The sequence below is a fragment of the Dacryopinax primogenitus genome, assembly GCF_000292625.1.
Source record: "Dacryopinax primogenitus strain DJM-731 SS1 chromosome Unknown DACRYscaffold_7, whole genome shotgun sequence".
Classification (NCBI taxonomy): domain Eukaryota; kingdom Fungi; phylum Basidiomycota; class Dacrymycetes; order Dacrymycetales; family Dacrymycetaceae; genus Dacryopinax; species Dacryopinax primogenitus.
Genome location: NW_024467204.1, coordinates 169891 through 191813, shown reverse-complemented (window position 1 = coordinate 191813; position 21923 = coordinate 169891). Strand labels below are relative to the sequence as shown.

The 21923-nt window shown below is 50.9% G+C and overlaps 9 protein-coding genes across 9 annotated transcripts; 3 read left to right on the top strand and 6 right to left on the bottom strand.

The window, feature by feature from the left end:
• Nucleotides 1-170: 170 nt before the first annotated feature.
• DACRYDRAFT_88367 (NTF2-like protein) lies at nucleotides 171-1047 on the bottom strand (the record flags this gene model as incomplete). Its single annotated transcript, XM_040776847.1, has 4 exons — nucleotides 171-418; nucleotides 470-614; nucleotides 667-742; nucleotides 806-1047. The coding sequence occupies 4 exons, from the start codon at nucleotides 1045-1047 to the stop codon at nucleotides 171-173; spliced, it is 711 nt and encodes a 236-aa protein (XP_040629470.1).
• A 312-nt stretch (nucleotides 1048-1359) lies between these two features.
• DACRYDRAFT_78408 (ARM repeat-containing protein) lies at nucleotides 1360-3687 on the bottom strand. Its single transcript, XM_040776337.1, has 4 exons — nucleotides 3514-3687; nucleotides 3202-3465; nucleotides 1950-3155; nucleotides 1360-1907 (listed from the first exon to the last, which is right to left on the bottom strand). The coding sequence occupies exons 1-4, from the start codon at nucleotides 3655-3657 to the stop codon at nucleotides 1371-1373; spliced, it is 2151 nt and encodes a 716-aa protein (XP_040629469.1). The 5' UTR covers nucleotides 3658-3687; the 3' UTR covers nucleotides 1360-1370.
• Nucleotides 3688-3880: 193 nt separating this feature from the next.
• Nucleotides 3881-4782, top strand: DACRYDRAFT_78405 (thioredoxin-domain-containing protein). Its single transcript, XM_040776336.1, has 4 exons — nucleotides 3881-4085; nucleotides 4148-4282; nucleotides 4329-4390; nucleotides 4449-4782. Exons 1-4 carry the CDS (start codon nucleotides 3993-3995, stop codon nucleotides 4684-4686), a joined length of 528 nt encoding a protein of 175 aa, XP_040629468.1. The 5' UTR covers nucleotides 3881-3992; the 3' UTR covers nucleotides 4687-4782.
• A 282-nt stretch (nucleotides 4783-5064) lies between these two features.
• DACRYDRAFT_106638 (zf-DHHC-domain-containing protein) lies at nucleotides 5065-7384 on the top strand (the record flags this gene model as incomplete). The annotated part of the gene is made up of 7 exons (XM_040768306.1): nucleotides 5065-5090; nucleotides 5138-5257; nucleotides 5311-5483; nucleotides 5540-5700; nucleotides 5783-5968; nucleotides 6042-6404; nucleotides 6470-7384. 7 exons carry the CDS (start codon nucleotides 5065-5067, stop codon nucleotides 7382-7384), a joined length of 1944 nt encoding a protein of 647 aa, XP_040629467.1.
• A 523-nt stretch (nucleotides 7385-7907) lies between these two features.
• Nucleotides 7908-9036, top strand: DACRYDRAFT_115618 (uncharacterized protein; the record flags this gene model as incomplete). Its single annotated transcript, XM_040770042.1, has 2 exons — nucleotides 7908-8001; nucleotides 8055-9036. The coding sequence occupies exon 2, from the start codon at nucleotides 8206-8208 to the stop codon at nucleotides 9034-9036; it is 831 nt and encodes a 276-aa protein (XP_040629466.1). The 5' UTR covers nucleotides 7908-8001; nucleotides 8055-8205.
• Nucleotides 9037-9211: 175 nt separating this feature from the next.
• On the bottom strand, nucleotides 9212-11851 carry DACRYDRAFT_99675 (Bromodomain-containing protein). Its single transcript, XM_040777611.1, has 7 exons — nucleotides 11408-11851; nucleotides 11216-11318; nucleotides 11038-11166; nucleotides 10718-10983; nucleotides 10565-10670; nucleotides 10379-10507; nucleotides 9212-10320 (listed from the first exon to the last, which is right to left on the bottom strand). The coding sequence occupies exons 1-7, from the start codon at nucleotides 11695-11697 to the stop codon at nucleotides 9277-9279; spliced, it is 2067 nt and encodes a 688-aa protein (XP_040629465.1). The 5' UTR covers nucleotides 11698-11851; the 3' UTR covers nucleotides 9212-9276.
• A 1732-nt stretch (nucleotides 11852-13583) lies between these two features.
• DACRYDRAFT_15258 (uncharacterized protein) lies at nucleotides 13584-15940 on the bottom strand (the record flags this gene model as incomplete). Its single annotated transcript, XM_040771089.1, has 8 exons — nucleotides 13584-14280; nucleotides 14331-14476; nucleotides 14891-15033; nucleotides 15082-15378; nucleotides 15447-15478; nucleotides 15540-15580; nucleotides 15760-15863; nucleotides 15916-15940. 8 exons carry the CDS (start codon nucleotides 15938-15940, stop codon nucleotides 13584-13586), a joined length of 1485 nt encoding a protein of 494 aa, XP_040629464.1.
• A 1450-nt stretch (nucleotides 15941-17390) lies between these two features.
• Nucleotides 17391-18137, bottom strand: DACRYDRAFT_51186 (uncharacterized protein; the record flags this gene model as incomplete). The annotated part of the gene is made up of 1 exon (XM_040775032.1): nucleotides 17391-18137. A coding segment is annotated over one exon (747 nt), but the record flags the coding sequence as incomplete, so codon positions are not given.
• Nucleotides 18138-18696: 559 nt separating this feature from the next.
• Nucleotides 18697-19209, bottom strand: DACRYDRAFT_50708 (uncharacterized protein; the record flags this gene model as incomplete). Its single annotated transcript, XM_040775005.1, has 2 exons — nucleotides 18697-19051; nucleotides 19100-19209. Coding segments are annotated over 2 exons (465 nt in total), but the record flags the coding sequence as incomplete, so codon positions are not given.
• Nucleotides 19210-21923: the final 2714 nt, after the last annotated feature.

Sequence of the window (21923 nt, the reverse complement as noted above, 5' to 3'; positions counted from 1 at the left end):
TTGGGTGATTCGGATACATCGATATATGTTGTCTGTTCTACTTCTGGGTGCATGACCCACCGGGAAATTGACATCGCATGCCCGCTCGGGGAACATTGCGTTATATCATTATGCGTCATGAGATAGAAATACACCAGTAATGCAGGGAATAACCAGCACAGCATCCTCGCCTAATCGATAAATCGTAGGTGATCTGATATAATATAGTATCGGTCGACCATCTTCCACTGATCCGGCGGCAGTCCAGAGCCTTCAATATCGGGACACAGAACGAACGTCTGGCAGAACGCCCTCGGGAGCGCGTCTGCAACTGGGTAATATTTCGGGACAGCGTGTTCGACAGGTTCCTTCCCATGTGTCACCGAGCCAGATGCAACGAGCATCAAGGATGGTTTGCGGTCATTCAGACCTTCTGTACCTGGGATACCAATTTAGACTATGGATACCCAGAGTGCGGGACGCGAAATACCAGGTATGGGGTGACAATTATAGGAGTTGAGATCATGCTTCGAGGGTGGGAGTTTTGAGAAGAAGTCGTTGATCGATTCCACGCCTTGCATCTTGTTGCCATTCCAAATAAGTGTCGAAGAAGGCCGGTACATTTTTGCTAAGCTCTATCCATACATGTGTTAGAAAACGCGACGGGAGACGTGCATGCCGACATACCGCTCGCCCAGTAGAATCCATATTCGAATAGAAAACAGCAACAAAGTCATCTGCTGCCCTGTCTGCAAGCTCCACACTTTAAACAAGCGCGACCGGGTACTCTTAGTAAATTCCTTTCCCATTTGTTAAAAACACGCACTTTTCGTTCTTCACATACAGCGGCTTTCGCCCGCCCGGGCCTCCCCCTCGCGGTGCAGCACCCCTCACACTAATGCCATTCGTCCTCTGATGACCACCTCTTCCTCCACCTCTCGCGGTAGGGATCCTTGAGGGTGCATTGGGAACGGATGGTGCGGGAGAAAGACGGTCGAGTAGTGAACCTCCGGGGCGATTAGATGGGTCGATCGCGGAACGGATCGCGGCTGCTGCAAGGGGAGGCATTATGAAGAGAAGAGATTGATAGGCAAGTGCGTGTTGGAATGGCTTGGTGATGGTGGGGGTGAGGATGGAGGTGTGTGTAAGTGTTCGATGCTGAGCTTTTGTATGCGTTGAGCACACGGTAAGACGGCCACTGACAAGGCGGCCCAAAGAAGTTGGAGAGCTCACACGGAAGCAATTCTTGTTCTTCTTGTCCGATGGCCCAGAAATGACTCACGCTCCGCAAACAATCCCAAGCTTTGTAAAGGGTCATAAGAAGAGAAAGTAAATACAATGCATTAATCAATCATAACTGGTCATCCAAATGGTGGTATAGTCCTCCAAAACTACTCCATCAGTGCATCCTCCTGTTCTCCCACTTCCGGGAGACTCTTCCGCCATGTCACAAACCTCGTCCACTCCGTGACCATCACCCTCCCTTCATCCCTTTCCCTGCCTTTCCATCTCCTCACTTCTCGGTTAAGCCAATGTCTAGCCTGTTCCATCCTTCCTAGACAGCCAAGCTCGTCGAACACCACATCATTGGCGCTGGTCTCATCAGAGAACATGTCGATGACTCCATGCATGTGTGCCAGTGTCATCTGTGCACTCTGTGACTTGCAAGGCGGTGTGAACGGGTGGAACAAAAATACCGCAATCATTTTATTCTCCTCCTTGTGCCGAGGATCCGCGCGCTGCCCGAGCCGAGCAAGCGATCCTACACACCGCGCCCGCGTAGCTTCGTCCACTGAGGATGCGCATATCTGCATAAGTTTATGCGCGGTGTCATCCGGCACCCCCAGGTCGGCAGTAGCGTCCGACCCGGCGGACTCGAGGCACGCCCAAAGCACTCCAACGGCCGCTTCCCGCATTTCTTCGGGGATCTTGAATTCCGCTTGCTTAGGGATGCTCGTGTCAACAAGCACGGTGCTGTTCATCGTGCTGTCTGCATCGTGTTGCGTTCCCTGCTGAGCGAAGCTAACGACATCCCATACAACACGCCACACTTCCTCCCTTGTCTCCCTCGGCACCGGCGCGCCAAACGCAGCCGCTCCAAGGAACAAATTGCTCAAGGCCTCTAGCGCGCGGAGGTGGATCTGTGCTAGAGCGGAGGTGATAGGCGGCACAGGTGAAGGGGAGAGGTAGGAGACCGGTGGTGGAGGGATGAGAGGAAGGAGCTGAGAGGGAAGGGCGAGGAGCGTTTGGAGCACTGATGGGAGGGGAAGCGCCGGTTCGCTCGCCTCTGGATGTTCAACTGGTGTCTCTTCTTCTTCATGTTCGTCGCCTTCGTTTTCCCCGCCGCCCTCGGGAGGTAGGTCCTCGTCCATGTCCTCGTCCATCCCCGCCTCTTCAGTCTCGGTCGCCAGTGGGACTTCGTCTGGTAGCACAGCGCACACACCCGCTAGCACCTCAAGGGCCATGAGCAACGTACGCAGTCTGCGCTCTATGCCTTCCAGCTCCTGCTCTTCTTCAGTAAGGTGATCGTTCCCCGGCGGCTGGTTCTTCTTCGGCAACGGTTTGGCCGTAGTCTTGCCTTGCAGTTCTACTGCGCGAGCCGCCGTGACGGACAATGGAAGAGAAAGGAGTGGGATGATAGTGGGGAGTACGATCTGCGCGTCGATATCGATTGCCGCTGCAGGGAGGAGCGACGGAAGGGGAATGATATTTCTAAGGATGCCGCAGGCGAGGACACGCAGCTCTGTTTGACGCTCGGGATCTTCCCGTGGTTTCGCCTTGTCCTTCTTAGGAAAGCCGTTCACTCCATTCACCCCGTTCATTCCATTCGGTTGTATCTCTGCTTGACGCGCGCAGTCCATGAGTGCGCCTACCCACTCGCCCGAGCTCCGCACGCTCTCCACAAACGGGTCATTGTCGTCCGTAAGCACGTACAAACACTGCGCAGCGGCGATGACGGTGCTGAGTGGAATCCGCTCGCGGTTGAGCACGAATGCCATAAGGAAAGGAGGGAGGTCGAGGGCGTTGATGGCTGTTAAAGCCTTTTGGGAGGTTTCGGAGAGGCACCAAAAGAGTGTGAGCACGTTTTCCGCAAAGGGGTAAACAAGTTTTCGGGCTGGGATCTCGGCGGGCTCTGCAGGGATGTCAGAGATGATCCGATCGAGTGTTGTCGACATCTGCGGAAGGTTAGCTACCCAATTGTTCGAATTGTGTTGCACGCACTTTCTGAACGCAAGCCTTGAGCGGACTTAGTACGTTCTTGTTATACATCTCCCTTCCCAACTCGACGCCTCCATCAATGCATAAATTCCTTAGTGCCCCGCTCGCCTCTACCACGACCTCCTCAGCGCTGTCACTCAGCCTGGTAATCAGCTGGCCGACGACGTTCTTGCCTTGCAGGAGCCGACGTGTGCCAGGATCGTTGGAAATGAGATTTGAGATAGCTGCGCATGCCCAAGTCCGGTCTCCTGCGTCTGGGGCACTCAACTACTACCCTATCAGCACACGACATAAGGCAAGGGGAGAGGAACTCACCTTCTGCATAACAGGCAAGACTTGTGCGGCCCGGTCCGCGGGTACTGAATCCTTCGCCGCTGCCAATCCATGTCCAAGGTGATCATCTGGTACCCGTACAGGGTTATGTCTCCTCCCCGTCCTTTTCTTTTGTGACTTTCCCATTTTTCCTGTAGAGTCGCACGAGTTGTAAAGCTGAGCAGACAGGCCACAAAAAATCAAATTAATTTTGGGTACTTTTGGGCCTCAAGGCTCAGTGGCTGTGCTCAGGGGTCCACCTCTGCCGCGATGCCGAACGGAGAAGAGAAGGGCCGCCGGAGCCGAGCTGTTGATCACTGGTGAGGTGATGATCGCTGGACCTCTCTGTGCTGCTGATCGTTGCGCCCTCGAGAGATATTGCTGCTAACTGCTGCTCGTCGTCTGCAACGGCGACCATCAGCTCAACTTTCGCTCCTATCTATCTTTTTGGTCATCGTCACTAATTCGCTGGGCGAGCAACAATGTCGACGATTACCCATATCACTTCCTCGAAGCAGCTCTCCACCCTTCTGTCAGCTAATAACGGCAAACTCGCCGTGATCGACTTCCACGCTGTACGCTCCCTTCCTTACTCTGTTCCTTATTAGGCTGATCTGTTTGTGAATTCGATACGTAGACATGGTGCGGTCCATGCCATGCCATCGCGCCGCGCTATGAAGCGCTGAGCAAGCAATATACGGACGCTCTGTTCCTGAAGTGTGATGTAGACGCATGCAGGGATGTCGCCAGGGATTACATGATAACTGCTATGGTGAGCCTTCTCTCCCCTCAATGACTAATAGCTGACATTTCAACAGCCTACGTTTGTCTTCCTCAAGAATGGCCAAAAGGTTGCTACAGTACGTGGTGCTGACGTACGGTACGTTCTCTCCACCATCTCGGACCTTTCATCCTTGATCACTAACACACACTGGTAGGGGTATCGAAACCGCCCTCCGTCAACATTCCCTCCCCTCGAGCGGAACTGCCTTCTCCGGTAAAGGCCAAACGCTCGGTGGACCGGATGCCTCACCCACAGCAGCCCCGGACACCGCATCCTCGCAAGCACCCGACCCATGGGCGTGGTTCAACAACCTCGATCCCCAAGTGCGATTGTTTGGCGGGCTCATCGCCGCATACTTAGTATTCTGGTGGTTCTTTAGCCCGAAGTCGTAGGTTCTGCTCAAGAAATGCAGCGCACCCTCTCACCGCATCTTGATTCGTTTACTAATGCTTTCGGATTGTCCAATCAATTATTTGTACTTCTTCCCCCCAATTTCCCACACAAATTTAAGGCGCGGTCGTTCTCGTAATACTGTACAACCCGTCGATATCGGCCATGTCCAGTAACCTGTGACTAACGCGACGCGCAAGCCGTGCGTGTCTGTCCCTTGTCTGCATTCCCGACCAGTGTGATCCTTCACCACCTTGTATGCGTATTCCTCTCTAATTCTTCCTTTTCCTGCACAATCGTGCTGGTCTCCCATCGTTCATCTATCCCATCTATACCCCCATATTGAAAAGGAAGGAAGGGAACCAACCAAGAGAGCAAGCATGGCTGGAGTTTTAGGACGTGTGCTGTACGCCGCTGTCACCATCCAAGCAATCAATGCTAACTCAATAAAAGTGTGGTAGTCACCTGCTTTCTCATCGCATTCATCGCCTACTCTTCCCAGCTGTTCGTCTTCTACCCCTGGTATGGGTACACCGTGAGCGTAGACTTCATATGGGCGATGCTGCCTTTCAAGTGTGTTCCCTATAGCCCTCCCTTCTCCGGTTAAAGCACTTACGCTTGCACAGCATACTCGTAGGACTCATATGGTGGAACTACTATCTTGTTGTCTGGACAGATCCTGGAAGAATACCAGATGGATGGGTGCCACAGACAGGCGAAGGGCAGAGTTTCGAAGTCAAGCAAGGGAATGGGAAGTTAAGATATTGCCGAACATGCAAGGTGTACAAGCCGCCACGGTGTGCGTTATGCTTATCTTGTCCGCCCTAATGGAGCTGATGTCGTATTTTCTTGTAGCACACCATTGCCGGGAATGTAACGCTTGCACCTTGCGGATGGACCACCATTGCCCGTGGGTGAATAACTGTGTGGGACACAAGAACTACGCCAGTTTCATGCGTTTCTTGTTCTTTGTCGACTTGGCTTGTACCTATCACATGACGCTATTCATGCGCATGGTCTGGGATGTTGTCGACTATCGGTATATGCAGGCATGTCCGAGACTTCCTAGCTTTGGCACGGTGGCTAACAGAATGCCAGTTCTCGCCCACAACATCACAAGTTGTATGGGCCGCGCTCAACTTTGCGACATGTGTGCCTGTTCTGCTTGCTGTGGGCCTGTTTAGCTTGTACCACTTTTATCTGCTCGCGACGAACACCACAACGATCGAGGCATGGGAGAAGGACAAGGTCGCTATGCTCGTTCGCCGTGGCCGGATCGAGAAGGTACGTCCTCCTTGCTCTTCCCGCATCGCCCTTGCTGACTCGTGTGGGGCTGATTCCTCTCATCCCGGAATAGATCAAGTTCCCGTACAACCTGGGCATGTTACAGAATCTTCGCTATGTGCTTGGCCCCAACCCGCTCTTTTGGTGCTGGCCCACCTTGAGCGTGCAAGGAGACGGCTTGAGTTACCCCGTTGAAGCCGGTACAGGTGAGTGGAATGCCCATTCAGGGAAAGAGCGTTCCTCGCCACTCGCGGCTTCTCCCCCGGCCTCGCACCCATACCCATATCCAAACCCTCCACCTGCGAATAGCCACGGCTACAGCAATGGGCTCAGGAATCCCGTGGCAGGCAATGGCGGAGTCGCGCTGCACGAGAATGGACATGACGCGTATGCCCGCTCGTGGGGTCGAGGGGGAGACGACGATGCGGGGGACACGGTGTAGTTTACTGGGTACGCCGAGCTCACCGTGCTTCCTGGGTGAGTGCTCACGGACTTTCATAGATAGACATGCTCATGCCATTCTCTGTAGAGGAGCATGTGCCCTTTATCTGGCCACCGAAAGACCCGAGCAGCTACTACGAGCCACGTCCGATGCCGGAATCACCGTGGACTTACGGCTCCGGTGTCAACCCACATCTCGAACCCTCGAATACGAGGTTACGAGCGCGAGCCGCAAACAAGCGGAATAAAGCGGCCAACAAGAGAACAAAGCGGCAGCCAGATGCTTTTACCACTTTCCTCAAGTCGCTCGATAATGAAGAACCTAATTCGACCTCGCCGATATCATCCGAGGATGATTCTGATCCGAAGGAAAATCATGGTCTTGTGCGAGCTAGAAGAGCTGCGCGCAACGGGGATCAGATCACGGATGAGGATGCCGATGTCGATGCGTATGACACAAGAACTGGACGGCCAAAAACGCGCAGAGGGTCAGAGGGCTGGGAGGTTAAACCCCTCACACCCTGGGCCAGAGAGGAGATTGTCCGGAAATATGCTGCTCGAAGAGGTCTCGAACGTGAAGGGGAGGAGCCAGTGCCTGATAGTGCCGTAGGCAACCAGGTACAGTTGCCGAACACTCGGGATGATGACGCCCTTCTTGGTGCCACAACGATGCCAGCACATCGGCCAAGATCCGACTTGGGCGACAAGACGCGACCATCTACCCTTCCCCCGCCTGATAAATACAACCGGTACGTTCCCTCGGCGGAGGATTCGAGCTCCTCCGAAGAGGACAATGCCGAAGATGAGGGCGTTTTCCGAGACCGGGTATGGGAGCAGCATATCGATGCCTGGGAAGGGCGCGTGATTGTCAACGAGAGTGCCGGAGGAATAGCCACAAATGGGATGGCTGAAGAGATTCATGGACTGGCTGAAGAGATTCATGGACTGGCAGAAACGGACAGTGCACTGGAGTAGCTGTAGGATACTTATGGTATTACGTTATTATTGCCTGTGCCAAGGACTGCATTCTCGAGATCAATCTTGGCCAGAACTGCCCCCGGACAAACACCGAACTATCCACGCAAGACCCTTCTTGGAATTTATAATTGGAAGTCAAGAAAGAAGCTACTCACGTTGCCATACATCAGCCTGAGTGATTACTTTGCACCGCCCTTCATCTTTTAGGGCAGTTAACTGCTCCGCAAATATCGGCATCCTGGACACCCAAATATCGCCAATGCTGGGTTCGCTGAAACCCATATTTCAACATGATCCCACCATAGAAACGAGCACAGCTGGCCCGCACATTGCCTTATCGCGACTCGACCATTTCTGTCCCTTTCTATCACGTACCAATTCGTACCCTCTTCCACTTAAATACACCTACCCGTGATTTGGCAAACGTATTGCTGTACCTTAAACCCATATGAACACGAAGGGTCGCTTGCAAACGCTAGCAGAACTATTTCGAATCCACCGGCAACCAGCGCTTCTTTTTAGAGCCACGTTGTCCAATTGTGCGGCATCACAGGCAACATCGAGGCGGACCTTCGTGTATCTTCATGCTCTCTTGAATTAGATCGACTCTCTTTGTATGTATAACTAGCCACCGCTTGTCTATGCATTGACGCTGATCGCCATTAAGACAGGGACGTGCCATCATCAAACTCATTGTTGGGGAGTGAGGCCTTGCAACGTCACCGCGGTCGAAGAACGGTGCAATTCCGGAATTCTCTCAGTGTCATCCTGCTCGCACTCCCGGACTTTCTCGAACTCCCCGGTTCGGTTGATATAGAATGCTTTCAGTGATGACTCTTCCGGTTCCTTATTCTTTCAACATGGATATTTTCGACGGCCAAGCCAACTCCCTCACCGTGCCAAGGATCCATCCGCCATCTTTTCCGCCCTGGGATATAGACGCTCAGGCACAAACCCTGTCCGAACCTGTGTCAGCCCTTAGCGGAATATCTGCAGAGAGCTGGTTGAGCAATAGCGTATCAGTCGATTACACCACCATGAACTATGACTCGACAGGAACCGCATATCAATACGGACAAGCCTACGATCGACCATGGCTGTTCTCTCCCCCGAGCGGCTTTCGGAAAGGCTTGAAGAAAACCGATCTTCGTCCAGTCCACGCTCCGACCAAGGCTCGATCCCAGCTCCCGAGAGCAGCGAAACGAAGCTCCCCATACGCACGACCGGAGGAGAGCGGCCCATCTCGTCGCAGAGGGAGCGACAGCGGCGGCTCTGTTCACTCTGCCAACTCATCACCCTGTCCTGAGCAACTCGCGAAGCTGGAAAAACGGCGACGTGCGAACGCAGAGGCTCAACGACTCTCCCGGCAGCGAAAAGAGGAGACCCTTTCCACCCTGCGTGAAGAGATTGACAGGCTGAGCCGACGCACCGCGACCCTGGACGAAGATCTACAGCGTCTCCGACAGACCAAGTCGGAAGTGAATCGAATTCTACAGGACGAAACCGCAAAGGTTGGTCATCTGCAAATGGAGATTGACAGCAGGCGGAGGAGGCAAGTGCAGGGTGATTTTATGCAATTGCAAGCGGAGCAAGGCATGACACCAATGATCGGGCTCACCTCATTCCCAGATTCTTTCTGGACAATGTGAACTGCTGGCCTGTATTTCCGTCTCCCAGAATGAGCGTGTTTTTTTTCTTATTATTCCGGTCTCAATGCTGTACTTTATTAACAATATTTAACTTAACGCCCAGTAGTTGTAGCAAGGCTTCAATTGTGATTACATCCTATAGAGCACATTAATGCTACAAGGCCAGACTATCCCAGTGACTATAGGCGATACACGTAATTAAAACAATGGTCTCACATCTCGTAACCCCATGGGGAAATCTCAGCTGACCTTCATCACGAAGAGCTTCCACACTTGTGCCTTCCCTTGAGATTCCCTCGGTTCCGCAATAATATCAACGACGTTCATGCCGGAGGTGAGCTCCACAAGCCATGCTGGTGATTCTCTCCCAAGGTCAGCATTCCCATTTACGACCAATTCATCCGTCGGCATCGTTTCAACCACCTTGCCGTTTACTCGTACTGTGCAGGTGAAATGGTGTGACAACGAGTTGTTATCAACTGGACTGCTTATCTGGACATCGTCGGTGGAGGAACCCTCTGTGGCGTTTTCTTCCGTATAGATAGGGTTGAACTCTAGGCCGATCAGCATTTTGCTTTCGCTGAGACCCAAGATGAGAGAATAGGCCTTTGCAATGTCGTCCTTTAGGGCAACTGTTCGGTTCGAAGGCTGGATGACCAAGTCGATCTGTTTGATGATTCTTCTCTTCGGATCTTCGGGGGGAGGAGGTGACTTTGCCATTGGCGCGGCAGTGGGGACCGATGCCGGTGTGGATGTGCCATTTCCTGTTGGAGGGTTCTGCTCCGATCCAGCGGATGAAACACCTGTTGGAATGAGGGCAGTCGCAGTTGATGCACCAGACTGTGAACCACCGGTGGGAGGAGACATATAAGGTGATGAACGGCCAGCAGGACTTGGATACAGAGTACTGTAATACGCAGCCAGGGGATTCGCACTCGGAAACTGACGTGCCATACCTGGTACCGGCGTAGGAGCCTGGTACTGCGCTGGGCCCGCAAGAAGGGGAGAGCTTGCCGCTTCGGAGGCTGCTCGGGATTGCCCTTCCGAAACTCGGGCAGCAGGAAGAATTGGCGATGTATGCGACAAGCCCGGTGATCGAGAAACTAAGACTGGTGAAACCATCTTAGCTGGAGAGCCGACATCGATGTTGACCAGTGAGCTTGTCCCCAAAACAGGTTCCAGTGGGCGTTTGATCCTGATTTTGGTTAAGGACGCATCGCCGTTTGACGAAGGCTGATCAGAAATCCTTGTTGGAAGAGTCTTTAGACTGTCGTGCCAAGCTTGCTATGAGCAAATTCAAAGTCAGCACATCTACCGCACTGGGCCAAAAACTCGTGCGCACCCTCAGAAATTTAGCATCCTCTGCGATAGTCGAACCCTCCTCGTTGAATGTCAATGCATTGCTGAACATGAGATCGACGTCTGCAGTGCACTCTGCTGCTGACGTATATTCGTTCTTGTTGACTTTCTCCTATAAGTACCAGAGTCCATGAGCGACATGCGTGATGTATGCATGGGATGTGCGCACCAGAATCTGACTCAAACACATCGGTTGTTTAATTAGCTCATAATAATGTGGCCAGTCTTTGCGACTAGGCAACTCCATGAAGATGCCGCAACGATCGCGGTTCGCTCTAATCCTGGTCAGTCTCGTAGAATTAGAGACCAACAAGCTGCATACTCTTCATCGGTTTTCTTTGTCAACTTCTGTAGTCTGAAGCGCAGAGCCTTTTGCATCGTGGGCGGTCTGCGCTTCCTGGACTTCACGCCGGTTTCTGCTTCATGACCGTCATGAGCGTCTTCACCGTCCACGCCGATGTCCACGCCATCGACGTCCAGCTCAGCTTGTTCATGTATAGGTTTTGCTTGGCCAGCGTGCTCGTCGTCGTCGTCATCATCATCGTGGCTATGATGATTTAGAGCTTTGAATTGTTTGTTGATAAGTTTCTGGGTGGATTGTGTCAGAGGATGTGGATTGATAGACCATATTGGCGAGCACACCTTCATATGTTTAGCATCCTGCCAAATGGTACTCTCCTTCACGTTGTACCGCTGAGCGTTGCGAAATATGGTGAGTAGGTCCTGCCTGACGGCTTCGAGATTCGAATACGAGAGGCTGTCGAGGCTCATCTACGGACACTGGTAAAGAGCAGATCTCTGGATAGATTTTTGTGCATACCTTAACATCCTCCATACAAAGAGGCCGCTTGATGATCTCATAATAGTCAGGATACAAACGCCTGCTCGGCAGTCGGAGGAAGTCGTAACATAGGAGCCGGCCGCTAGATGGCAGTGGTAAATGAGCGTTGAACGGACGAAACTGGCGCGTCCAGGGCTGGACTATATCCCTTGGACTGCAACCATCACTCACGTTGAATCTTTCTCCTCCCTCACCGTCTTCCACACACCACTACCATCCTCGGCGACCTTGACTCTCTGTTCAGTCCCTACATCTGCCTCTTCTTGCTTTATACTTCTTCTCTTCTCTTCAGAGGGCCTGCCTTGTTTGTGCTTGCCGCCAGCTGATGGATCCGGCGACTCCTTGCGCTTCTTCAACCGGGGTCCGTCGATAATATTGGCGGGATCGATTCCCATGCGAGGTTTTCGTGGCTTCACCGGCTGCTCTATCGTAATCTCAGGTATGATGGGTGAAGACGACATGTTGCTGAATGGCTGTTGAGCACCAAATTATGGCCTTGGATTGCCTCCTATGGGACACCAGTCGTGCGCTGGTGAAATGACCTGTTGTGCCCGACATCCAGTCACGTGTAGCGGAATCAAAACTGATTTGCAATGAATTGCCCCAGTACGTTTTTTTTCTACAGCCGAATACATGATCTATACATGAACCAATTGCTTGGATTATATTATATGTCAGTACCAAAATATTTAAATCTTTGTTGCTGTCCCTTGGATGATCTAAACTGTGCAGTGCGACCCCCTCTCTCCGTACAATACATTATGACGATATTTGCGCCACACGCTTGACTTGTTCGTCAACGTGAGTCAATCTGTTTGCGGTTCTCATTTGTTTTCAAGATTCTGATTGTTTATCCGACCTTCGCTCCCATCACCATCGCCCAGGAGTCTTCGTGCGAGAAGGGGTGCAAAGGAGAACCTCTCGTGTCAGAAAGTGGTCACGGTGTTATCTCACCAACACAAGAGGATAAACAGAAAACCTGGAGTTCCAGAAATATATTTGTCATTTGAATCGAAAGAAGGGGGGCGGTGTATGGTTTAACAGCACCATTCGCATATTTTGCTGCCACCCGTTCGGAGACGCCGCAAAAATTTGAAGACAGAGTCTGTGACTCGAAGACAGTCAGGCAAGAAAGGTGAGTCGAGCGGTGACGGACAGTGACTCAAGTGAAGAAGTCCAGGGAATGCGGATAACCGCGCCCACGGTCACTTTAGTATTTCCGAGTCCAGCCCGTCGGCGGCCACGGGATTGGTATAATCCATAATCGGACAATTCATCATGCACGGGAGTATCACGCCTGGAAGTCAGGCCATTCGTAGAAGAAGGGAGAGTATCCTAGACGCGTGTGTGTCAAATGCTATGTCCACGATCGATCTGTGAGTGGTCTGAGTACCAACTGTCACTGACCGTCATCAGGAAAAAATGGAGGTAATTCCTCCGATGACCCCTTTTGGGCGCATTTTGCCTACAATGACCCCTCGGGCGCAAATCCCTGAAATGACCCCAAATGCTGCCCCTAAGTAACCAAATAAGGAAAGCAGTGGCTGTGGCAATAGAAGCATGTGCCTCAGGTCAATCCAACAATGCATTTTTGTGAATGTTTTGCTATTAGAACAGACCTTTTTCAAAAGACAAGCTGGTTGGCATTGTGTATGGTATCTATTATTTTCAAGAACTGCAGCAAAATTCATTGCCTTGCCATAAAAGTGTGGTGTTCTCTCACCTATGTTTACAATGGTGAAAATCGGTGAATTATTATATGAGGCATCCATGCAGAATTAATTTACATATTGTAACATAACTAATCAAAAAACAAAAAGCTTGTGAATTAATTGTCGGAACATGCTTCATAAACCAACATGAAGAGACTGGACCCTAGCACATCTTGAACTGCTACCACCACCTTCCTTAATTGGAAGGTCTTTGGTTGCTTAGGGCAGGCCTTGGGGTCATTTCAGGGATTTGTGCCTGAGGGGTCATTGGAGGCAAAATGCGTCCGAAAGGGGTCATCAGAGGAATTACCTTGGAAAAAATGGGGACCCTGCTGCTGTAGTAGTAGCAGCACCACATGGCACTGCTGCTGCTGCTGCTGCCACTGCTGCCACTGCTGCTGCCAGGAAGTATTAGTAGATACCATTAGTCAGATTGTTAACCATTTCAATCTGTTCAGGGCACAGGCCCATGCCACCCATCTCAGTAGTATCTGGGGTGACATTTTCATTGAGTCCCTCTTTATTAGATTAATGTTAGTATTATCCAGACATGTTAGGCTTAACAATGGGTGATGCTGTGAGGTGACGGTATATTATTATGCAGAGAAAAGGAGTACTACTATGTTCTAACTAGCTCAAGTCTCCTTCAGCATGGCCAGCCATGAAGAAAGACCTGCCCTTGCTTCTTTGGCCCACCTTTGGGGTGCTCCCACCTCTCTCCATGCATCCAACTCCTCTATCATCATCTCCACCTGTTCAGCTTGCTCAGCCATGCCTATGAGTCCAGACACTCTCTTGATATTGGACTCCATCACCTTCTGAGCCTGCAGCCATAATCTGACATCATAGATGAGGAATGCCACATGTGCTGAGATATCAAAGGTCAGCATGCAGTGCCACATTCCTGGAGCCAAGAAGAATGCAGTATGTTCTAATGTTCTGGGTGTCACCAGAACATACTGGATATTCTCCAGGAAGGGTATCACTGCTGCAGACAGCATGTGTTTTTTCCTGGCATAAAGAAACTTAGCCAAGATGGCATTGTTTCTCTCAGTCTGGGGAGCCATGAGCCATAGCTTCTTCGGGCCCTTCTCCACCAGGTTGGACACATGGATGATGACCATGATCACACCAGATCCATCCATATGCCAGTCGCTCACTCCACCACCAGGAATCAGGGTGGAAAAGGTATTGACCTCTTCTCCATTGGTAGGCTTCACTTTGTACCATTCATGCATATAGTCCAAGAGGGGGTGACACCAAGAGGTGACGCTCTGGGCAAGTTGCCAAATCCCACTTTTGGGAAGTTGCCCACAATCTGATTGGATTGGTCTTGGGTGGCAGTATGCATGAGCAAGCTGGTGACAATTTCAGCTGGTGACATGTGCTGCCTGCTGCCCATCTGAAGGTGGTTGACCTGGAGATTGCCTTGATGTACCAAGAGATCTTGGATCACCAAACCAAGGGTGGGGCAGATAATCTTGCCTGGGGTGCCCAGAAAATCGTCAACCTTGTGAGTAGGATACTTCTTGATATGATATCAAAGTCCCGTAAGCTCAGTGAGGATCCTCTGGCTATGTGCAGTGGACATATGTACAGGATTCATCCGGGTGGTCCAATCTTCATAGAGGTCCACCAGCCAGCCATTGCCCCATTGTCAACACATGGAGCTGAGCTCTTCCATATTGCTCTGGATGAACTTGTAATGGTCAACCTCATGGATGATAGTGGAGAAATCCTGGTCACTGTCACCATCACTGAGGGTGGCAGCAAGGCAGGATGGTCCACTGGGGCAGGGTTGGGGGGGAGTGTGGTGGTGAGCATCACCCAGCTCTGGGGAGATGGTTTGAGTCATTGAGAGCTCGCCATTTGACCTTTGAAACAAATGGAGCTTCAGGGAGTGGTCAGCTGGGACATTGACCACTCATGAGGTATCCGTCACCTGGCACTTGGCAGGAGTCTTCTGCACAGGGCTTGTTTCAAGCTCGCCTAGATTGGACAAGCCATGAGCACAGTGTTTCTTCCCCTTAGGATCCTCTACAGCTTGCTGTGGGGCCACAGCATGCTCTTTGCCTGATTCATCATCTGGATAAAGGTGAGTGTCACCCAGTAGTATCAATATAATACTCCTACCAGAGATGTACAATATGGACATCTCCTTTTGGCCAACTTCTTGCCTCTCCTCCTTTTCTTGCTCCTTGTATTCTTCCTGCTCCTGCTCCTGCTCCTGCTTCTGCTCCTGCTCCTGCTCCTGCTCCTCCTGCTCCTGCTCCTCCTGCTCCTGCTCCTGCTCCTCCTGATCCTCTGCCTCCACTGCAGGTGATGCTGCCAACACCACATCTTCCTCTTCTGATGGTGGATCCTCTGACTCCAGCATGTCCCTATAGGAGCCTGGGACCTGCCTGGCCAATTGGGACCTTAGGATAGGACCTGCTTGACAGTTTCAAACTGCACATATGTAAGTATGAGCCTTCTATTAAAAGGGAAAGAAGGCTTACAATGTTCAGCAGAGAGTGTCACCTGCTGCTCTCTGGGAGTACCTAAGCAAACATGATCAATAAGAATATAGTCCATCTGATTTGAGAGCTTACCTGGAGCAGATGATGCCACTGACTAATGGGTCTGCTGGTGCCTGGACCCATCATCATCAATGATCACCAGAGTATCAAAGCAATCTTTGGTCCTGCTGAAAGGATGCAGGGCTACTGCATTCTTCCCCTTCAGCTGACTGTAGAAGGTCCAGACCCTTGGGGCAGTCTTCACCCAAGCGCCAGGGCCAAAAGGAAGGGTGAGATCACCCACGTCACCTACTGAGCCAGCCGGCAAGGTGATGCTGTTGCCAGTAGGCATCCAGAGCTTGTACTGATGCACTGCATTGTGCTGGCCAAGCTTGAAAGACTTGGTCTGGGACTGATCTGCACAAGCACTGTCAGACCATCACCCATAACCAGGACAGTTGGTACTTACAGTTTGTAGACTGAGGGGCATCCATTTGTCAAGAAAGAGTTTGAGCTTTCCAAGAGTATAGCAGAGCTTTTTAAGCAGATATGGGTTGAGCAAGGATGGATGTGGGAGGTTTGGATGGCTTTGCCAGGTGATGTTGGCCTTGTGCCCTTAGCAGAAGTGTGGGCACACATTGGCACAGCCACTGGCTCAGACAAACCCAAAACCAAGACATTCATATTGCATGGCTTTGTTCATTTGGAAAACCAAACAATGGTTTCCCTGTAATATTTTTGCTCTGGGTGGCCTTGTTTGCCTGGTGATGGGCCAATGAAATTGATCAATGATGTCATGATTCAGGGTTCTTCCATACAATGTGGCTTCTTCCAGGGTCCATTAAGGGTTCTTTTTGTGGGGTCAGGGTCTTTGCCTTAAAGGGCTTGGTGACATTTAGGACAATAGCCAAAGCCAATGTGGAGCAGGCAACATGTATCCAGGTGACAGTTTCAGGTGGCAGTCCCTGCGTGCCCTTGGGCCTTTTGAAGATGATTGGAAAGGCCATTGGCTTGCTTGAAAGTGCTGCCACCTGGGGCAGGGAAACCTGATCCTTGGCCCCAGCAAGCCAACAGCCTATCGAAGATGATTTGAAAGACTGTTGGCTCACTTGAAAGCACTGCCACCTGGGACAGGGAAACCTGGTCCTTGGCCCAAGTGCTGTTGGGTCTATCAAAGATGATTTGAAAGACTGTTGGCTCACTTGAAAGTGCTGCCACCTGGGCCAGGGAAACCTGGTCCTTTCTGGCATGGGGGGCAGGAGAGCTAAACCTGTCACCCTCATGCCTCCCTTGACCCTAACCTGTGTGATACAACATGTGTTGGTCAATGTAAGGATTGATGACAAATGTCTGCCATTGGTCCAACACCATGTTTCAAGTCCATTCCTGGGGATACTGGGCTCCTGTGCAAGGGATGAGGTGACAACTTCACACTATGGCCCCCAGAGGCATTACCTCACCTGGGGCCTGCCCTTGATCCATGGGCATTTTTGTCACCCAGGCAAAGCAATCACCCATGTTGGAACTGTGGGGGCTTTGAAACCATTTGACATAAACCAATGGTCCAGGCAGGACCAACCTCCCCCCAGCAACTTGGAAGATGCATCTCAAACACCCCATGGACAGGCCCTTGAGCCCTCCATTGTGACCAGAGGCCCCAGTATTCACCAGGACCATGTCAAACATACTTACCACAGGCTTGCCAGTGGAAGGGTTCATGTGGCCAGGCCTGCAGTGAACAACATCTTTGCTATTGTCATGACCACCAGGGATAGTGGGAATGTTGATGGAGAGGTGTACAAAGCAATGAAATTGAGCATCAGTTGAAGGGTGCCCTTCAATGGGGTGGTTCCCATGCCTGTGACAGATCCATGCAGCCAGGCTACCCAGAATGTCCAGGATGTGGAATAGCTCCTTCATTTGGCAAGCATCTAAGCCCAAGTATCATGGAGTCTGGGCTACCCCCTCTCCCAAGTCACCAAAATAATCAGGATGTTTTCTTTCGGCCCATTTGAGGAACTGGGTATACTTGTGCATGTGTTCTCGCCTCTCCAACCAAGTCATCATGTGAGCAATATAATCATGTTTGTTTCCCACATGATAGCCCAACTTGACCATATCAATGTGAAGGCATTCAGGGAGCTCAGTGTTGAAGTTATTGCAAGGGCTGTGGCTTTGTATGGAAGCTATGTAATGCTGGAGTTTGTGTAGTTTCAGGATGCAGTGGAAATCTTTGCAGGAAGATGCAGCCCAGAATGCTTCTTTATACACATGAAACTTGGCCAGACTGCATTCCATCCTTTGCAGATTGGCTTCAGTCAGCATTGGGAGGTGAGATAGGTAGATGAAGTCCAATATAGCATGGGTGGCATGCAGGGTCTGGCTGGTGATGTTTCCAGGCAGTCCTACCAACAGTGCAGCCATGGTTTTCTGCATATGATGATGTTCTGTACCAATCATCTGTGATAAGCCTGAAACCCCTCTTTCAAAATTCTTCAACCCATGATGAGGGGGGACCCACTTGAAATGGGCATCCACTTCCTCTGCCCCTGCGAGATCGAGACACCAAGCAAATAAATGGTCTTTGAACACCCCTTTATGGAGTTCATGCAGAGGATTGGGTGTGTTGCAGGCATATGTGTCAGTATAAGGCAGGGATTCCCAGAAAGGATGATCGATTGGGTGGATGCCTGTGTTGTGATAAACATCTTTTTTGCAGGTGATGGCTGTGGTATCAGAAGTGATGTCAAGCTAGTGCATTAACTCTAAGGTGACCTGTTGCATGCAAAGGAGCTACTCTGTGAGGGCCCCTTTCTCTTCTGAAGGCATGGTGCATTTGGGGCAATGCTGGTGATGGCAGACTGTCACCAGGCACTGCTCTGGATAGTCTGCTATATATGACCCTAGGATGGGGAACACCATATGACTGTATCCATCTGCACAGGTCATCTTGACACCCTCAATTCCTGCCTTGATGCAGCTGTAGAATCTCTGCCATGCACATGTGGAAGAGGTGATGCTCAGCATGGGCACAAGCAGCCGGGCTGCAAAATCCCATCAACTTGTCAGTGAGCAGATATGCCAAGAGCATCATGGCCTTTTCTTTGGTTTGGAAGCAGATAGACTTGGGAATGTTGCCAATAGACAAGTACACAGGGTAGGCCACCATCCCACTTGTGAAGTGGGTCAGTTGGGTTTTGTTGGAGGCCAGGATGACTGGGGCAACAATGCCTCCAGAAGGTATCATGTCCTAGACCTCACTGTATGAGTGAGGAGGACATAAGATGGCCAAATGCCAACTCACCTGGGTATTCCACCACCACTCAGAGTCATTCATGTTACAGTATGCCCATTGACATAGATGGTCCCTTGTGTATAGTTTGGTTGGGTGGTAATGCAGTTTGTCTTTGAAGTGTGGATTCCTGATCAACTCCCTGACCAAAGAAACTGGGTCATGGTACCAAAACATCACCTCTTGCATAGGTGCCACCAGATTGTGGGTTTTGATAGTGTGCATCTTGCACATCCATGGGGGCATACAGGGGAGACAATCTATGGATTGAAACAGGCTGTGTGAGTTGTGGAAACCCCTTCCTGGGCAAGTGCTAAGCTGGCAAGGAACTGATAAGCACACCATCACCAGCCAGATGGACGCACTGACCTGTTGAAGTGGAAGGAGTTCATCCATCTTTGATAGACTGAGTCCACTATCTATGGCCCATTTAGCCAGTTGCCACTCATCAGCACTGCCAAAAGTGCCATAACATGCCAAAGCTCTTCAAATTCCACAGTTGCATGGCCCAGATTACTCTTGTCTTTCTGGGGATAGTGTTCAATATCAAAATGTGGATTGCTTGTATTGGAAGGCTGTGGTGGATGCCAGAAATCCATCTGGGGCACCTCATTGGGTGGGTGATGGTTGATGATATCAGGCTTGGTGTTATCACCAACCATGAGCAGAGCCTCCTCCCATCCTAGAGGAGGCTCATATTCTGATATTTCAATGTCCATGGACCCTGCATTGGACCAGAGCTGGGCCAACTGGGATTTTTGGTGCTTGGCAGCAGCAGCATGGCAAGCTGGTGCCAAAGCCAGATGCTTGTGTAGAGATGCTGCTGACCAGAAATCTTTGGCACACCAGGAGCAGGGATGGAATGAAGCAGAGGGGGTGAACTTCATGACCTGGAGTGAAGGTTGGGTGACAACAGAGAGACATGGCCATCTTGGACATGAGAGGTGATGGTTCATCTATCACATGGTGATGGTCTCTGCCTAGTCTCCATCATACTAGTCTACTAGTACTGGTGGAGCCAACCCTATTTACCTAATACATGGAAACCAGTGACACTCACCAAGTATGGTAGGTGGAGGTACCCTGAGGTGTTTCATCAATACATATAAGGATTAGGTGATGGTCTGGGATCCAGCACCCCATTCATCTGGCACTCAATTGATCAGGCCAGGTAACCATCACGTGATGACACATTGTTTACTTTTTTTGAGGGGAAGGCTTAAACCAGTGTATGGGACTTGACCCCTTCTCCTGCTTGCTTTCCATTGACCACACAAGTATGGCCCAGACTAGTAAACCAACCAACACCAAGCCTCAACCCAGGAGGATCCCCCCAAATGCTGCCTGTGAGGTGCCAAATGCAAGTGTGTGATGGGAAGTAAACCTCTATTTATGCCAATGGATCTGATTCTTCCATTTGGCATCATAGGTGTTTATAACCCCAAGGCCAGTGGTGAGGAACAGAGCAAGGCGACAGGCATCCCTGACACATTACAGCCAGGTGACAGTGAAGGGCAAACACAAATTGAATCCTGGGGGGATGACTTGGAAGAGGAAGACTCTATGTCCTGCAAAGAAACTGATGGGGATGAAGACAAGAGCAAGGGTAGTGAGACTGAGCTGGAAGAGTCTCAACCTGCCGCCCTTGTCACCACTGGGACCTGTCTGCCCCTACAGCCAGTATGCAATGTCCAAGCAGACCAGCTAACCCAAACCCACTGAACCTGTTGGAAACCTCTAGATTCATTCTGCTCTTCTGGTAGGTGGTGGGACAAGAACATAAACCATCACTGACAATCTGATGGACTGTCAGGGAGTTCTCAGCCATGCAGAACCATCAACAAAGAAAATCGGTGTGTTTTTGTACAGATTAATCCCATATCATTGACAGAGCAGCTGGACAAGCTGGACAAAACACAAAAGGGGTGATGATACATCACCAGAGCAGATGCCTGGACCCCCTGCACTCCGTCCCATGTCAGGCAAAATCAGGGCAGGGGACCACAGCTCAGCTGAGCAAGGGCTGCTTCACATTGCCAAAGCAATCTATTGGGGGTTGTTGGGCTCCAAAAACCCCTATCTGGAAGACAAGGAAAGAGGTGACTTAATTGAAGAAGCATTGAATGAGGCCACCCAAGCACACAGTTGCAACATCAGTTGCAAGGGCAGTCATGTGAAATATGTGTGTGTGTGAAGTCTGTTGAGCCATGCACTGAATGAACTGCAGCTGATGGAGTGTACATCCAAATTCTGGTTGAAAGTGGTTGAAGCAGCACGAATTGCAGTCAAGGACCATTATATTAACCCCTTGACCATGGCTTTAGTGCAGACAAATCCTGCCCAAGAAATGCTTGCAGAACAATGGCAAGTGGCAGAATCAGTCTGGGAACTCCTAATGGACCTGCACTTCATCTTCCAGGTGAGTGGGATGGCTCAGAGGAGGAACCATGACCTGAACGGAGCATCACCCAGAACCCAGTCGCCAAAAGGTGTGCCTACCAGTCAGCTGCAATTGTGCAGGTCATCAACAAGGTATGGTTCAAGGACACAGACTGCCTGGCAAGTGCATTGCATATGGAGTACAACCCCATGCCTTTCCTGGCAATCACTTTAGCTGTGGCAGCAGTGAGTCTGTGGTTATGGGATTGCCACCCACTCAGGTGATGTCTTTTTAGGTTGAATGGACTCTCCACAAGTGGGAGAATGGGAAGCTGGAGGCTCAGTTTTGGTGTCAAGCAGAGAAATGGAGGTATGATGACCACCTGGAAGCCCTTGGCTGGTTCTGTGCCATGAAACCAGATGTGTGCACATGCCTTCAAGTGTGGTTATATGTTAGGGCAACACAGGCTGACTAAGTCTGCTCACCTAAGAGTGCCAAGAGTCTAAGCAGGCAACAAGGAAGTGGAGTAGACCTGATGACTAAGACCTATCTACGGTATAGGTACCTGTGCATGATCCTAAGAGACCAAGTCTGAAGAGACAGTCCCCAGGCAGAGTAGGCCTTATATTTATACCTCTGTGGTGGAACCTGCTAGAACATCTTGCTTACTCAGCCTAGTCAGGTGATCAGGTCATATGACCAAGGATGAGGTCATATGAGGTCATGCACAGCCATGCACAGCAGGTCACCTGACCATCCAATCCTTCCAGCAGGTTCCAGCACATGCCAAGGTATACCAGGTACT